This window comes from Dendrobates tinctorius, unplaced genomic scaffold (genome assembly GCF_039654945.1).
Source record: "Dendrobates tinctorius isolate UK_male_01 unplaced genomic scaffold, ASM3965494v1 ptg000011l, whole genome shotgun sequence".
Classification (NCBI taxonomy): Eukaryota; Metazoa; Chordata; class Amphibia; order Anura; family Dendrobatidae; genus Dendrobates; species Dendrobates tinctorius.
Genome location: NW_027361679.1, coordinates 25,679,503 through 25,697,014, shown reverse-complemented (window position 1 = coordinate 25,697,014; position 17,512 = coordinate 25,679,503). Strand labels below are relative to the sequence as shown.

At 47.0% G+C, this 17,512-nt stretch overlaps 2 protein-coding genes across 2 annotated transcripts in view; one reads left to right on the top strand and one right to left on the bottom strand.

Moving 5' to 3' along the window:
- The window catches only part of LOC141101307 (albumin-like), a 36,111-nt gene extending 34,287 nt beyond the window's left edge, over positions 1-1,824 (top strand). Inside the window, exons 14-15 of the mRNA XM_073590323.1 lie at positions 1,246-1,300; positions 1,699-1,824. Of these exons, the coding sequence (XP_073446424.1) occupies positions 1,246-1,290 (45 nt within the window). The 3' untranslated portion in view covers positions 1,291-1,300; positions 1,699-1,824. The remainder of the gene's footprint in view (positions 1-1,245; positions 1,301-1,698) is intronic.
- RASSF6 (Ras association domain family member 6) overlaps positions 1-17,512 on the bottom strand; it is a 275,225-nt gene that overhangs the window by 109,016 nt on the left and 148,697 nt on the right. The gene's annotated exons all lie outside the window — the stretch shown is intronic.

Sequence of the window (17,512 nt, the reverse complement as noted above, 5' to 3'; positions counted from 1 at the left end):
GCCGAATCTGAATTTGCCATGTTCGTGCCATATTGGTTCCCTGTTCGAGCCGAATGTATGCTTGATGATCAGTTCCAAACATATTCTGTAATGTCTACTCCCATTGACGTTCGGCTGTGTTCGACGAATATTGCAAAAATATTATTCGCTGCTGATCGTATTCGGAACCGAATCCAAACAAATTCACTCATATCTAGAAAAGACTCCAAATATAAACAATAATTGTCGCATATCTTCAGACACTTTTGTCTGACTTTATTCCATTTATTGAGTGGCTTTTTTACGCCAGTATTTTGAGACAAGGTTTGGTGTAATTGAGGTTCACGTTGTTGCATTTAATTCAAGCCCCTCTACCCTCACGTTAAGTAATATTTAATTGTAGCTAAAGCGCTCAAAACAAATTATAGATGTGGATCAGTTTTTATGCATATTAAACCAGAGTCCTGGCATATTTGTATTAGTAAGGCTATGTGCACACGTAGTTTTAGGTCCTTCAGATTTTACCGCGCAGATTTGGAAAAATCCGCAGGTAAATTCTCAGGTCAAAAGACTTGCAATTTACCTGCGCATTAGCCTGCAGTTTAGCCCTGTGGTTTCACACCTCTACAATGGAGAAGGTGTGAAACCACAGCGGGTTCTGCACAAAGAATTGACATGCTGCGAATCTGAACCCGCAGCAAATCCGCACGGAAAAATCCGCAGCATGTGCACAGCGTTTTTCAGATTACCAATTAAAATAATGGTACTGTACAACGCACCTAAACCTGCTGCGGACCCGCAGGGCCAGAAACGCTGCGGATCCGCAGCAGAATCCGCAACGTGTGCACATGGCCTAAATGAGACCAGAAAACTGAAGAAAATGAGTTTCATGACGGGATGTCTATTCTGTAAACGTCTCTTGTAATTTTGATGGATTAATTTGTGATATTAAATATGTCATGAATTACAAGGGGGATATAATTTTATCTCCCTCTGCTGCCACCAATATGTCATGAACCGGGGGTGTTTGGTTGCCCCCAGTTCGTCAGGGATTTATTATATTCCACTTTCCAATTCTGGTTTGGAACTTGCAGCTCTCTGGCGCCCCCTTACCCTCAGGTCAGTCAGGGAACTACACCTAGGATAAGTAGTCACCAGAAGGCCTGCCTGGTCATGTACTGGCTATGGGGCACTCTGCAGGGTGGGTGGTATGTGGGTAATACAAATATGATAAATAATATTTACATTGTTTTTTTTTCCCTCCAGAGACCAGCTTTTCTTCTACATTTGAAGGATTTGCTCTCGCACTAATATAAAGGAGGTAAATATGTGACATTCCACGTGAAATTCTACACAAATAGCTATACAAGAAAGCAGATCCTAATATAGCAAGATGGTTTTGCCATGGTAAAATCGTGAGCTGGCATTAATAGCAAAACACTGGAACATTATTATAAGCGTATATAGAATATTAATACAGTAACTTCTATCTGTATATGTTAATCTGTTGACCCGCTTGAACAGATTGTTATATTCTTCATCCTCTGTTCATCGTTGCCTGTATTCAGTTAGGAAAAAGATGATATTACTCTATGATTATAAAGCAACTCACAAGCAGCCCAATGTCGCATGTCTCCCTTGAATAATTATATTTTGAACTTGTTGATTTAATTGCATAAAGGCCAATTATTCTAATTATTCTTTCCATTCTTTCCACAGTCTCACTAAGGAACAAGACCAGAAACTTTTGATATTCAATCATTAGTACAAGTTTCAGAAGACTCAAACTAAAAAAAGTATACAGAACTATTTTACAATATGAAATAAAAGATCTAGTGAATTAAATTTCAGTCTCTTGTTTTCAAGGTAGAGACAGAGACCTTGATTCCAGTGATGTATTACTTAGTCATGCTGGTTGCAGCATAAATGATAGAATCACAGTTTTCTCTGGTGCAAATGTAGCAGAGCTCAGTTGTTGAGCTATGTATAAACGTACCCACAGCTTCCTGTATAGTGACAGAGAGCTGATAATCAGTGCTGGGGTTGGACTAGGATGCACAAGGCCAGTTGTCCCATAGTAATAATCTCCTGCTGATAAGACACTGATTGTATTGAAACAGTAGAGCACAGCCTTGTAAGGGCTCATACTCACTTGCGAGAGACTTGCATGATTTGATCGGCAATTTGACCGGAGCGTTCGGCTGCATAGAAATACATGTAGCAGCACACTTCGGTCCAAGTGGCAGTGCCAGGTTTTCATGAGAGAGTGCGAGTTCCTACATCATGTTAGTTTCAGATTACATAACTAAATCCCGCTTCTCTTTAAATACCATGTCAACGGGGCTGTAATGTAATTTCTAATAAGGAATCATTTTTAAAGTCATTTTTAGACCAACTGGAAATGTGTGGTCACATGGGAGATAAAGGGGTGAAAGAAAACTAAGGATTACATGAAACCTACAAACAGAAACAGATACAACTAAATATTTTACTTATTATATGGATATTACAAGGATTCACAGTTATTTATTAACTATAATATTTTTTAAATATAATGCATTTTCCATAAAGTATGAATGCATTTTTGTTTATTTTGGAAACACCTGAAGTTAGCAGTTCATAGGAGAAAACCTACCAAAATAATAGAATTGAAGCTGAATTGTAGTGAAGAATGGATTAAGATTCTTCCAAGTGAAAAACTTATCAACAACTACTGCAAACATTACATGCAACTATTGATGCACAAAAGAGTCATACCAAATACTGAAGGCACAGGTTTATATACTTTTGCCACCAACAATGACATTGAATCCTCATTTAAAACAAGACAGAGTCTAATAGCCCACACACAATTGTTTGTTTTTACTTTTTGATCTCGTATATGTAAAGGTACTGTCACACTTAGCGATGTACCAGCGATCCCGACCAGCGATTTGACGCGGTCAGGATCGCTGGTACATCGCTAAGTGGTCGCTAGTGAGCTGCCACACAGCGACATAGCAGGGGTCGGGGCTCGCTACTTACCTGTCAGACGAGGCGATCCTGATATCCTCCCGCCCGCGCCCACGCGTCGCTCGTCTCTCCACAGGAAGCGCTGCAGGAAGCTGACGACGAGAAGCAGTCCTGAACGTTCTCGCGCAATCAGCGATAACCAGCGGGGGAGCGGGTTGTAGGTAAGTATCAGACACAGCGATATCGCTAGCAATATCGCTATAACGTCACAAGTTATAGCGATATTGCTAGCGATATCGCTTAGTGTGACAGTACCTTAAGGCTTGTGTGAAAATTTGATGTAGTTTTAGGCAAATTGTATGCATAAATATGGAAAATTGTGACAGGTTCTCAAATTATCAAGCACATTTGCGTATATACATATACACTGTATATTTGTGCTCAAAAAGCAAATATACTCTCGTAGAAAACTAAACATATACCTAGAGGAGCCAATTTCTAGGTGCCAAAACTAGGGGCATACCGAGAGAGTGCAAGGGGCGCATTTGCCCGGGGTGCATCCAGCAGTGGGACGCCATCAGTCTGAGGTGTCAGGATGCGTTACAGGGAACTGGAGAAGATGGAAGTATGCAAAGACGAGCTGTGGATGTAAAAAGTCATCATGACTAGAGTTGAGCGAAACGGGTCGAAAAATTTCAAAAGTCGCCGACTTTTGGCAAAGTCGGGTTTCATGAAACGAAACCCGACCCTAGGTTGAGGTCGGCCACGAGGTCGGCGACTTACGCGCCAAAGTCGCGTTTCAAAAGTTTGTTTTGCGCTCTTTTTCAGCCAATCAGGATCCACGGACACTGTGGGCAACGTGATGACAAAGGCAGGGGTCACCACCATCTTTGAGAAGGGCATGCAAGTGATTGGCTTGCTTTTGTGGGCATCACAGGGGGTGTAAAAGGGCGTGCACGCCGACCGCCATCTTACTTCTGCCGATCTTAGCATAGGGAGAGGTTGCTGCTGCTGATTCTGTAGGGAGAGCGTTAGGCAGGGAAGAAGAAAAAAAAACTGCTTCTGCTGCTAGCGATTTTGCCTGTACAACACAGCAGTCACTGTGTGTGCAGTGCAAGGGGAGGCTATATTTTGGTGGATCAGCGGTGTTGGTTGTTAGGCTGCCTTCTAAGGCTTCCTGACGGCTGCATTGCTGTTTACCCACTGCTCTGCAAACTGCTTTTTTAAAAGCAATCCCAATTTTTTTTTTTGTCCTGCAGAGGTACTGAGCGTGCATTTTTTCACACCATACAGCGGTGCACACTCATCACACAGTACCGTGTAACGGCTGTTATCACAGCCACAGTGAAGCTATCTGTGTGTCACTCTGTGAGAATAAGTCGAGGACATGTTCCGTTCTTACAGACCTGCACCTTCTAGTTTTGTCTAGCTTTCAAACAGTTAAATATATTTGCTGTTTGATCACATTCAAAACTATAGAGAGACAGCGTGTGTCAGTCCGTATACTTAAAAAACACGGAGCTTGACAATTTTACGTACACCGGACAGCCGTGTACGTGCACTCTCCTCTCAGTACCGTGTAATGGCTGTTATCACGGCCACAGTGAAGCTGTGTGTCACTCTGTGAGAATAAGTCGAGGACATGTTCCGTTCTTACAGACCTGCACCTTCTAGTTTTGTCTAGCTTTCAAACAGTTAAATATATTTGCTGTTTGATCACATTCAAAACTATAGAGAGACAGCGTGTGTCAGTCCGTATACTTAAAAAACACGGAGCTTGACAATTTTACGTACACCGGACAGCCGTGTACATGCACGCTCCTCTCAGTACCGTGTAACGGCTGTTATCACGGCCACAGTGAAGCTATCTGTGTGACACTGTGGAAGGATAAGTGGAGGACTTGTTCCGTTCTTACAGACCTACACTCTAGGGAGATTCCTATTCTGCCCAATTCTATATACACCTTGTAGTTTGTGATACACTAGCCAATTTCTGCCTGTGACATAGCGCTGTGATATTCAGTGGGCCTCACACAATCCAAAAGTGTCCAGTGTCCACAAGTGTGTGCAGAAATTCAAAATCTCCGTGATCCTGTAGTCACTTTTTTCACACCTGTGCCATCGAGCCTGTGACAGTGCTCTGATATTCAGTGGGCCTCACACAATCCATAAGTGTCCAGTGTCCACAAGTGTGTGCAGAAATTCAAAATCTCCCTTATCCTGTAGTCATTTTTTTCACACCTGTGCCATCGAGCCTGTGACATAGCGCTCTGATATTCAGTGGGCCTCACACAATCCATAAGTGTCCAGTGTCCACAAGTGTGTGCAGAAATTCAGAATCTCCCTTATCCTGTAGTCACTTTTTTCACACCTGTGCCATCGAGCCTGTGACATAGCGCTCTGATATTCAGTGGGCCTCACACAATCCATAAGTGTCCAGTGTCCACAAGTGTGTGCAGAAATTCAAAATCTCCCTTATCCTGTAGTCACTTTTTTCACACCTGTGCCATCGAGCCTGTGACATAGCGCTCTGATATTCAGTGGGCCTCACACAATCCATGTGTCCAGTGTCCACAAGTGTGTGCAGAAATTCAAAATCTCCGTGATCCTGTAGTCACTTTTTTCACACCTGTGCCATCGAGCCTGTGACATAGCGCTCTGATATTCAGTGGGCCTTACACAATCCATAAGTGTCCAGTGTCCACAAGTGTGTGCAGAAATTCAAAATCTCCGTGATCCTGTAGTCACTTTTTTCACACCTGTGCCATCGAGCCTGTGACATAGCGCTCTGATATTCAGTGGGCCTCACACAATCCATAAGTGTCCAGTGTCCACAAGTGTGTGCAGAAATTCAAAATCTCCCCTGTCCTATAGACACCTTGTACCTTGTTTTACATTACTATATAGTTTGTTGGATTTTGTCTACATTTCTACCAAAAATGAGGAAGGCTGGTGGAAGAGGCCGTGGAATTGGGCGGGGGTTGGCAGCTGGTAATGATGGTGTTGGTGGTGGATCTGATGGTAGTGGCAAAAGCAAAATAGGACCGAATGCAGGAGTTGTTGAGCCTGCATCATCGTCTGGCTCCACAAGGCCTCGAAGGCTTACTTTTCTAGGAGTTGGCAAACCGCTTTAAAAGCCAGAGCTGCAGGAAAAAGATTTGGCTTACATTGCTGACTCAGCCTCCAGCTCTATCGCCTCCTCTTCTGAAGTTGTAAAAAGTAAAAGCACTGAGTCATCATTGGAGGCTCATGTTCATGAACCACACCTTTCCTTGTGTCCTCACCCCAACCAAGATTGAAGGATGACGCAGGCCATACTACTGATTACTCCATGGAGCTGTTTTCACATACCATGCCTGGATTATCAAGTGAAATGGTGAATTACCCAGGCCAAGATGAATCTGACATGGAGTGTACTGATGCACAGCCACTGATAGATGATTCTGCTGGTACATTCACTCAGAGCACTACATTGTCCTCGCAGTGTACAGAGCCAGATTCTGACCCTGATGAGACTCAGGTGCCCCTTCCCGCACACTATACCACCATACACGGTGACACAGAGGAAGGTGCACATGACATTGAAGAGGAGGTGATGGATGACCCAGTTGTTGACCCAGATTGGCATCCATTGGGGGAAGAGGGTGCTGCTTCCAATAGCTCAGATGAGGAGCATCCACAGCAGACATCGACATCGCAACAGCTGTTATCTGGCAGGCACGGAGCACCTCAACGACAGGTTCCAAAAATCAAAAGAGTTACTGGACAGCTTGTCCAGAGGGTCAAAATATCACAGCGTGCTAGGCCGCAAAATGTCTGTCAAAGTAGGAAGAGTGCAGTGTGGCACTTTTTTGAACAAAATCCTCATGATCAGGCCAAGGTTATCAGTAAGAAGTGCGCAAAGACCTTTAGCCGAGGGAAAAATCTGAAAAATTTGAATACCAGTTGCATGCTTAGACATTTAATCAGCATGCACTTGCAAGCGTGGACACAACACCAAACCTCAAGTACCACATGTGCAACTGATCACAAAGAAGGTAGTCAGCAATGCTACATTGTTTCCCCCACTGTAAGCCCACCGGTCAGCACAGCAGCAAATGTTGAGGTGTCGTTGCAAGGCCACAGCAGTCAGGGAATCCCACTGTTATATCAACGAAATACTGAATCTAGGCCATCAGAAAGAACACCAAGTCCATCACCATCATCAACCCTCTCTCAGTCCACCCTGTCCACCGCTACTTCCACCATATGCAGCTCTCAAGTCCAGCTCACCCTCCCAGACACTATGAGTAGGTCAAGAAAGTACTCAGTCTCTCATCCGCGTACACTGGGTTTGAACGCCCACATTGCCAAACTAATCTCGTATGAGATGATGCCCTATCGGTTGGTGGAAAGCGCAGCTTTCCGCAAACTCATGGCCTATGCAGTACCACGCTATGACCTACCCAGTCGCCACTTCTTCTCTCGCAAAGCCATCCCAGCCCTCCACCATCATGTGAAAGACCGCATTGTCCATGCACTCAAGCAGTCAGTGAGTGGAAAGGTGCACCTCACAACTGATGCATGGTCCAGTCGGCATGGCCAGGGCCGTTACGTGTCCATCACTGCGCACTGGGTTAATGTGGTGGATGCAGGGTCCACAAGGGACAGCGGTGGTGGGACAGTGCTGCCTAGCCCACGGTATAGTAAACAGTTGGCTGTAGGCGTTCGACCCTCCTCCTCCTCCAGAAGTGAAAGCTCGTCCACAGAGCGCAGTCGTACGAGCACTCCATCTGCAGCTGCCAGTGTTGCACACGAGGTGTCCCCCTATCGAGCAGCTAGTGGAAAGCGTCAGCAGGCTGTGTTGAAGATGATGTGTTTGGGCGACAGACACACCGCCGAGGTGCTGGCCGAGTACTTTCAGCGACAAACTGAGTCATGGCTGGGCAGTGTACATCTTGAGGCAGGCAAGGTAGTTAGTGATAACGGCCGTAATTTTGTGGCAGCCATAGCCCTTTCAAAACTCAGCCACATACCTTGCTTGGCTCACACCTTGAACCTGGTGGTGCAGTGCTTCCTCAAAAATTATCCGGAGTTAACAGCCCTGCTCCAGAAGGTGCGAAGACTGTGCGCGCACATCCGCCGGTCGCCTGTACACTCCATTCGTATGCAGAAGCTGCAGCGATTGCTCCACCTTCCCAACCACCGCCTCATTATCGACATTGCAACAAGGTGGAACTCCACCCTGCACATGGTTGAGCGGCTGTGCGAGCAGAGGCAGGCCATAATGCATTTGTGGGAGGATACACGGACAGGCATTTTGAGAGCAGACATGGAGTTGACAGGTGTGCAGTGGTCGAAGCTGAAAGACTTCTGTAAAGTCCTTCAGTGTTTTGAGGAATGCACACGGCTGGTAAGCGCAGATGACGCCATCCTAAGCATGAGCATCCCACCTATGCGTCTGCTCATGCAAACTTTGACGCACCTTAAGGAGCAGGCGTCTGCAGCCAATGTTGACGAGGAGGGAATCCTTGATGACATTCAGCCATTGTCTGCTCAGGGACCTCTCCTGGACGAGGTGGAGGAAGAAGAGGAGGAGGAGGATGATGGGGATGATTACTTAGGGGAGGAGGATGCATCTCGTGGGGCAAGTGAAAATATTGGCGTGGCAAGGTCTAGTACAGGGTTTGTGCGTGACTGGAGGGATGTGGATTTGCCAGAAAGTGCTCCTCCAACCAGCACTCGCAGTGCATCATTGACACCGGGAACATTGGCCCACATGTCAGATTATGCCTTGCAGATCCTAAAAAGGGACCCCCGCATTGCCAAAATGATGAACGATGATGACTAGAGTTGAGCGAAACGGGTCGAAAAATTTCAAAAGTCGCCGACTTTTGGCAAAGTCAGGTTTCATGAAACGAAACCCGACCCTAGGATGAGGTCGGCCACGAGGTCGGCGACTTACGCGCCAAAGTCGCATTTCAAAAGTTTGTTTTGCGCTCTTTTTCAGCCAATCAGGATCCACGGACATTGTGGGCAACGTGATGACATAGGCAGGGGTCACCACCATCTTTCAGAAGGGCATGCAAGTGATTGGCTTGCTTTGGTGGGCGTCACAGGGGGTATAAAAGGGTGTGCACGCCGACCGCCATCTTACTTCTGCCGATCTCAGTATAGGGAGAGGTTGCTGCTGATTCTGTAGGGAGAGCGTTAGGCAGGGAAGAAGACAAAAAAACTGCTTCTGCTGCTAGCGATTTGGCCTGCACAACACACCAGTCACTGTGTGTGCAGTGCAAGGGGAGGCTATATAGTGGTGTATCAGTGGTGTTGGTTGTTGGGCTGCCTTCTAAGGCTTCCTGACATTCCTGCATTGCTGTTTACCCACTGCTCCGCAAACTGCTTTTTTAAAAGCAATCCCAATTTTTTTTTTTTTGTCCTGCTGAGAAGAAAAAAAAACTTCTTCTGCTGCTAGCGATTTGGCCTGTACAACACACCAGTCACTGTGTGTGCAGTGCAAGGGGAGGCTATATAGTGGTGTATCAGTGGTGTTGGTTGTTGGGCTGCCTTCTAAGGCTTCCTGACATTCCTGCATTGCTGTTTACCTACTGCTCCGCAAACTGCTTTTTTAAAAGCAATCCCAATTTTTTTTTTTTGTCCTGCTGAGAAGAAAAAAAAACTGCTTCTGCTGCTAGCGATTTGGCCTGCACAACACACCAGTCACTGTGTGTGCAGTGCAAGGGGAGGCTATATTGTGGTGTATCAGTGGTGTTGGTTGTTGGGCTGCCTTTTAAGGCTTCCTGACAGGCTGGCATTGCTGTTTACCCACTGCTCCACAAACTGCTTTTTTAAAAGCAATCCAATCTCCCTTATCCTCTAGTCACTTTTGTCACAGCTGTGCCATCGAGCCTGTGACATAGCGCTCAGATATCAGTGTGCCTCACACAATCCAAAAGAGTCCAGTGTCCACAAGTGTCTGCAGAAATTCAAAATCTCCCTTATCCTCTCGTCACTTTTGTCACAGCTGTGCCATCGAGCCTGTGACATAGCGCTCAGATATCAGTGGCCCTCACACAATCCAAAAGTGTCCAGTGTCCACAAGTGTCTGCAGAAATTCAAAATCTCCCTTATCCTTTCGTCACTTTTGTCACAGCTGTGCCATCGAGCCTGTCACATAGCGCTCAGATATTCATTGGGCCTCACACAATCCAAAAGTGTCCAGTGTCCACAAGTGTCTGCAGAAATTCAAAATCTCCCTTATCCTCTCGTCACTTTTGTCACAGCTGTGCCATCGAGCCTGTCACATAGCGCTCAGATATTCATTGGGCCTCACACAATCCAAAAGTGTCCAGTGTCCACAAGTGTCAGCAGAAATTCAAAATCTCCCTTATCCTCTCGTCACTTTTGTCACAGCTGTGCCATCGAGCCTGTCACATAGCGCTCAGATATTCATTGGGCCTCACACAATCCAAAAGTGTCCAGTGTCCACAAGTGTCTGCAGAAATTCAAAATCTCCTTTATCCTCTAGTCACTTTGGTCACAGCTGTGCCATCGAGCCTGTCACATAGCGCTCAGATATTCATTGGGCCTCACACAATCCAAAAGTGTCCAGTGTCCACAAGTGTCTGCAGAAATTCAAAATCTCCCTTATCCTCTCATCACTTTTGTCACAGCTGTGCCATCGAGCCTGTGACATAGCGCTCAGATATCAGTGGCCCTCACACAATCCAAAAGTGTCCAGTGTCCACAAGTGTCTGCAGAAATTCAAAATCTCCCTTATCCTCTCGTCACTTTTGCCACAGCTGTGCCATCGAGCCTGTCACATAGCGCTCAGATATTCATTGGGCCTCACACAATCCAAAAGTGTCCAGTGTCCACAAGTGTGTGCAGAAATTCAAAATCTCCTTTATCCTCTAGTCACTTTGGTCACAGCTGTGCCATCGAGCCTGTCACATAGCGCTCAGATATTCATTGGGCCTCACACAATCCAAAAGTGTTCAGTGTCCACAAGTGTCGGCAGAAATTCAAAATCTCCCTTATCCTCTCGTCACTTTTGTCACAGCTGTGCCATCGAGCCTGTCACATAGCGCTCAGATATTCATTGGGCCTCACACAATCCAAAAGTGTCCAGTGTCCACAAGTGTGTGCAGAAATTCAAAATCTCCTTTATCTTCTAGTCACTTTGGTCACAGCTGTGCCATCGAGCCTGTCACATAGCGCTCAGATATTCATTGGGCCTCACACAATCCAAAAGTGTCCAGTGTCCACAAGTGTCTGCAGAAATTCAAAATCTCCCTTATCCTCACGTCACTTTTGTCACAGCTGTGCCATCGAGCCTGTCACATAGCGCTCAGATATTCATTGGGCCTCACACAATCCAAAAGTGTCCAGTGTCCACAAGTGTCGGCAGAAATTCAAAATCTCCCTTATCCTCTCGTCACTTTTGTCACAGCTTTGCCATCGAGCTTGTCACAGAGCGCTCAGATATTCATTGGGCCTCACACAATCCAAAAGTGTCCAGTGTCCACAAGTGTCTGCAGAAATTCAAAATCTCCCTTATCCTCTCGTCACTTTTCTCACAGCTGTGCCATCGAGCCTGTCACATAGCGCTCAGATATTCATTGGGCCTCACACAATCCAAAAGTGTCCAGTGTCCACAAGTGTCTGCAGAAATTCAAAATCTCCCTTATCCTCTCGTCACTTTTGTCACAGCTGTGCCATCGAGCCTGTCACATAGCGCTCAGATATTCATTGGGCCTCACACAATCCAAAAGTGTCCAGTGTCCACAAGTGTGTGCAGAAATTCAAAATCTCCTTTATCCTCTAGTCACTTTGGTCACAGCTGTGACATCGAGCCTGTCACATAGCGCTCAGATATTCATTGGGCCTCACACAATCCAAAAGTGTCCAGTGTCCACAAGTGTGTGCAGAAATTCAAAATCTCCTTTATCTTCTAGTCACTTTGGTCACAGCTGTGCCATCGAGCCTGTCACATAGCGCTCACATATTCATTGGGCCTCACACAATCCAAAAGTGTCCAGTGTCCACAAGTGTGTGCAGAAATTCAAAATCTCCCTTATCCTCTCGTCACTTTTGTCACAGCTGTGCCATCGAGCCTGTCACATAGCGCTCAGATATTCATTGGGCCTCACACAATCCAAAAGTGTCCAGTGTCCACAAGTGTGTGCAGAAATTCAAAATCTCCTTTATCCTCTAGTCACTTTGGTCACAGCTGTGCCATCGAGCCTGTCACATAGCGCTCAGATATCAGTGGTCCTCACACAATCCAAAAGTGTCCAGTGTCCACAAGTGTCTGCAGAAATTCAAAATCTCCCTTATCCTCTCGTCACTTTTGTCACAGCTGTGCCATCGAGCCTGTCACATAGCGCTCAGATATCAGTGGGCCTCACACAATCCAAAAGTGTCCAGTGTCCACAAGTGTCTGCAGAAATTCAAAATCTCCCCTGTCCTATAGACACCTTGTACCTTGTTTTACATTACTATATAGTTTGTTGGATTTTGTCTACATTTCTACCAAAAATGAGGAAGGCTGGTGGAAGAGGCCGTGGAATTGGGCGGGGGTTGGCAGCTGGAAATGATGGTGTTGGTGGTGGATCTGATGGTAGAGGTAAGAGCAAAATAGGACCGAATGCAGGAGGTGTTGAGCCTGCGTCATCGTCTGGCTACATAAGGCCTCGACCGCTTAGTTTTCTAGGAGTTGGCAAACCGCTTTTAAAGCCAGAGCATCAGGAAAAAGTTTTGTCTTACATTGCTGACTCAGCCTCCAGCTCTATCGCCTCCTCTTCTTCAGTTGTAAAAAGTAAAAGCACTGAGTCGTCATTGGAGGCTCATGTTCATGAACCACACCTTTCCTTGTGTCCTTCACCCCAACCAAGATTGAAGGATGACGCAGGCCATACTACTGATTACTCCATGGAGCTGTTTTCACATACCATGCCTGGATTATCAAGTCAAATGGTGAATTACCCAGGCCAAGATGAATCTGACATGGAGTGTACTGATGCACAGCCACTGATAGATGATTCTGCTGGTACATTCACTCAGAGCACTACATTGTCCTCGCAGTGTACAGAGCCAGATTCTGACCCTGATGAGACTCAGGTGCCCCTTCCCGCACACTATACCACCATACACGGTGACACAGAGGAAGGTGCACATGACATTGAAGAGGAGGTGATGGATGACCCAGTTGTTGACCCAGATTGGCATCCATTGGGGGAAGAGGGTGCTGCTTCCAATAGCTCAGATGAGGAGCATCCACAGCAGACATTGACATCACAACAGCTGTTATCTGGCAGGCACGGAGCACCTCAACGACAGGTTCCAAAAATCAAAAGAGTTACTGGACAGCTTGTCCAGAGGGTCAAAATATCACAGCGTGCTAGGCCGCAAAATGTCTGCCAAAGTAGGAAGAGTGCAGTGTGGCACTTTTTTGAACAAAATCCTCATGATCAGGCCAAGGTTATCAGTAAGAAGTGCGCAAAGACCTTTAGCCGAGGGAAAAATCTGAAAAATTTGAATACCAGTTGCATGCTTAGACATTTAACCAGCATGCACTTGCAAGCGTGGACACAACACCAAACCTCAAGTACCACATGTGCAACTGATCACAAAGAAGGTAGTCAGCAATGCTACATTGTTTCCCCCACTGTAAGCCCACCGGTCAGCACAGCAGCAAATGTTGAGGTGTCGTTGCAAGGCCACAGCAGTCAGGGAATCCCACTGTTATATCAACGAAATACTGAATCTAGGCCATCAGAAAGAACACCAAGTCCATCACCATCATCAACCCTCTCTCAGTCCACCCTGTCCACCGCTACTTCCACCATATGCAGCTCTCAAGTCCAGCTCACCCTCCCAGACACTATGAGTAGGTCAAGAAAGTACTCAGTCTCTCATCCGCGTACACTGGGTTTGAACGCCCACATTGCCAAACTAATCTCGTATGAGATGATGCCCTATCGGTTGGTGGAAAGCGCAGCTTTCCGCAAACTCATGGCCTATGCAGTACCACGCTATGACCTACCCAGTCGCCACTTCTTCTCTCGCAAAGCCATCCCAGCCCTCCACCATCATGTGAAAGACCGCATTGTCCATGCACTCAAGCAGTCAGTGAGTGGAAAGGTGCACCTCACAACTGATGCATGGTCCAGTCGGCATGGCCAGGGCCGTTACGTGTCCATCACTGCACACTGGGTTAATGTGGTGGATGCAGGGTCCACAAGGGACAGCGGTGGTGGGACAGTGCTGCCTAGCCCACGGTATAGTAAACAGTTGGCTGTAGGCGTTCGACCCTCCTCCTCCTCCAGAAGTGAAAGCTCGTCCACAGAGCGCAGTCGTACGAGCACTCCATCTGCAGCTGCCAGTGTTGCACACGAGGTGTCCCCCTATCGAGCAGCTAGTGGAAAGCGTCAGCAGGCTGTGTTGAAGATGATGTGTTTGGGCGACAGACACACCGCCGAGGTGCTGGCCGAGTACTTGAAGCGACAAACTGAGTCATGGCTGGGCAGTGTACATCTTGAGGCAGGCAAGGTAGTTAGTGATAACGGCCGTAATTTTGTGGCAGCCATAGCCCTTTCAAAACTCAGCCACATACCTTGCTTGGCTCACACCTTGAACCTGGTGGTGCAGTGCTTCCTCAAAAATTATCCGGAGTTAACAGCCCTGCTCCAGAAGGTGCGAAGACTATGCGCGCACATCCGCCGGTCGCCTGTACACTCCATTCGTATGCAGAAGCTGCAGCGATTGCTCCACCTTCCCAACCACCGCCTCATTATCGACATTGCAACAAGGTGGAACTCCACCCTGCACATGGTTGAGCGGCTGTGCGAGCAAAGGCAGGCCATAATGCATTTGTGGGAGGATACACGGACAGGCATTTTGAGAGCAGACATGGAGTTGACAGGTGTGCAGTGGTCGAAGCTGAAAGACCTCTGTAAAGTCCTTCAGTGTTTTGAGGAATGCACACGGCTGGTAAGCGCAGATGACGCCATCCTAAGCATGAGCATCCCACCTATGCGTCTGCTCATGCAAACTTTGACGCACCTTAAGGAGCAGGCGTCTGCAGCCAATGTTGACGAGGAGGGAATCCTTGATGACATTCAGCCATTGTCTGCTCAGGGACCTCTCCTGGACGAGGTGGAGGAAGAAGAGGAGGAGGAGGATGATGGGGATGATTACTTAGGGGAGGAGGATGCATCTCGTGGGGCAAGTGAAAATATTGGCGTGGCAAGGTCTAGTACAGGGTTTGTGCGTGACTGGAGGGATGTGGATTTGCCAGAAAGTGCTCCTCCAACCAGCACTCGCAGTGCATCATTGACACCGGGAACATTGGCCCACATGTCAGATTATGCCTTGCAGATCCTAAAAAGGGACCCCCGCATTGCCAAAATGATGAACGATGATGACTAGAGTTGAGCGAAACGGGTCGAAAAATTTCAAAAGTCGCCGACTTTTGGCAAAGTCGGGTTTCATGAAACGAAACCCGACCCTAGGATGAGGTCGGCCACGAGGTCGGCGACTTACGCGCCAAAGTCGCATTTCAAAAGTTTGTTTTGCGCTCTTTTTCAGCCAATCAGGATCCACGGACACTGTGGGCAACGTGATGACATAGGCAGGGGTCACCACCATCTTTCAGAAGGGCATGCAAGTGATTGGCTTGCTTTGGTGGGCGTCACAGGGGGTATAAAAGGGTGTGCACGCCGACCGCCATCTTACTTCTGCCGATCTCAGTATAGGGAGAGGTTGCTGCTGATTCTGTAGGGAGAGCGTTAGGCAGGGAAGAAGACAAAAAAACTGCTTCTGCTGCTAGCGATTTGGCCTGCACAACACACCAGTCACTGTGTGTGCAGTGCAAGGGGAGGCTATATAGTGGTGTATCAGTGGTGTTGGTTGTTGGGCTGCCTTCTAAGGCTTCCTGACATTCCTGCATTGCTGTTTACCCACTGCTCCGCAAACTGCTTTTTTAAAAGCAATCCCAATTTTTTTTTTTGTCCTGCTGAGAAGAAAAAAAAACTGCTTCTGCTGCTAGCGATTTGGCCTGCACAACACACCAGTCACTGTGTGTGCAGTGCAAGGGGAGGCTATGGCTATATTGTGGTGTATCAGTGGTGTTGGTTGTTGGGCTGCCTCTTAAGGCTTCCTGACAGGCTGGCATTGCTGTTTACCCACTGCTCCACAAACTGCTTTTTTAAAAGCAATCCAATCTCCCTTATCCTCTAGTCACTTTTGTCACAGCTGTGCCATCGAGCCTGTGACATAGCGCTCAGATATCAGTGGGTCTCACACAATCCAAAAGAGTCCAGTGTCCACAAGTGTCTGCAGAAATTCAAAATCTCCCTTATCCTCTCGTCACTTTTGTCACAGCTGTGCCATCGAGCCTGTGACATAGCGCTCAGATATCAGTGGCCCTCACACAATCCAAAAGTGTCCAGTGTCCACAAGTGTCTGCAGAAATTCAAAATCTCCCTTATCCTCTCGTCACTTTTGTCACAGCTGTGCCATCGAGCCTGTCACATAGCGCTCAGATATTCATTGGGCCTCACACAATCCAAAAGTGTCCAGTGTCCACAAGTGTGTGCAGAAATTCAAAATCTCCTTTATCCTCTAGTCACTTTGGTCACAGCTGTGCCATCGAGCCTGTCACATAGCGCTCAGATGTTCATTGGGCCTCACACAATCCAAAAGTGTCCAGTGTCCACAAGTGTCTGCAGAAATTCAAAATCTCCCTTATCCTCTCGTCACTTTTGTCACAGCTGTGCCATCGAGCCTGTCACATAGCGCTCAGATATTCATTGGGCCTCACACAATCCAAAAGTGTCCAGTGTCCACAAGTGTCGGCAGAAATTCAAAATCTCCCTTATCCTCTCGTCACTTTTGTCACAGCTGTGCCATCGAGCCTGTCACATAGCGCTCAGATATTCATTGGGCCTCACACAATCCAAAAGTGTCCAGTGTCCACAAGTGTCTGCAGAAATTCAAAATCTCCTTTATCCTCTAGTCACTTTGGTCACAGCTGTGCCATCGAGCCTGTCACATAGCGCTCAGATATTCATTGGGCCTCACACAATCCAAAAGTGTCCAGTGTCCACAAGTGTCTGCAGAAATTCAAAATCTCCCTTATCCTCTCATCACTTTTGTCACAGCTGTGCCATCGAGCCTGTGACATAGCGCTCAGATATCAGTGGCCCTCACACAATCCAAAAGTGTCCAGTGTCCACAAGTGTCTGCAGAAATTCAAAATCTCCCTTATCCTCTCGTCACTTTTGTCACAGCTGTGCCATCGAGCCTGTCACATAGCGCTCAGATATTCATTGGGCCTCACACAATCCAAAAGTGTCCAGTGTCCACAAGTGTCTGCAGAAATTCAAAATCTCCTTTATCCTCTAGTCACTTTGGTCACAGCTGTGCCATCGAGCCTGTCACATAGCGCTCAGATATTCATTGGGCCTCACACAATCCAAAAGTGTTCAGTGTCCACAAGTGTCGGCAGAAATTCAAAATCTCCCTTATCCTCTCGTCACTTTTGTCACAGCTGTGCCATCGAGCCTGTCACATAGCGCTCAGATATTCATTGGGCCTCACA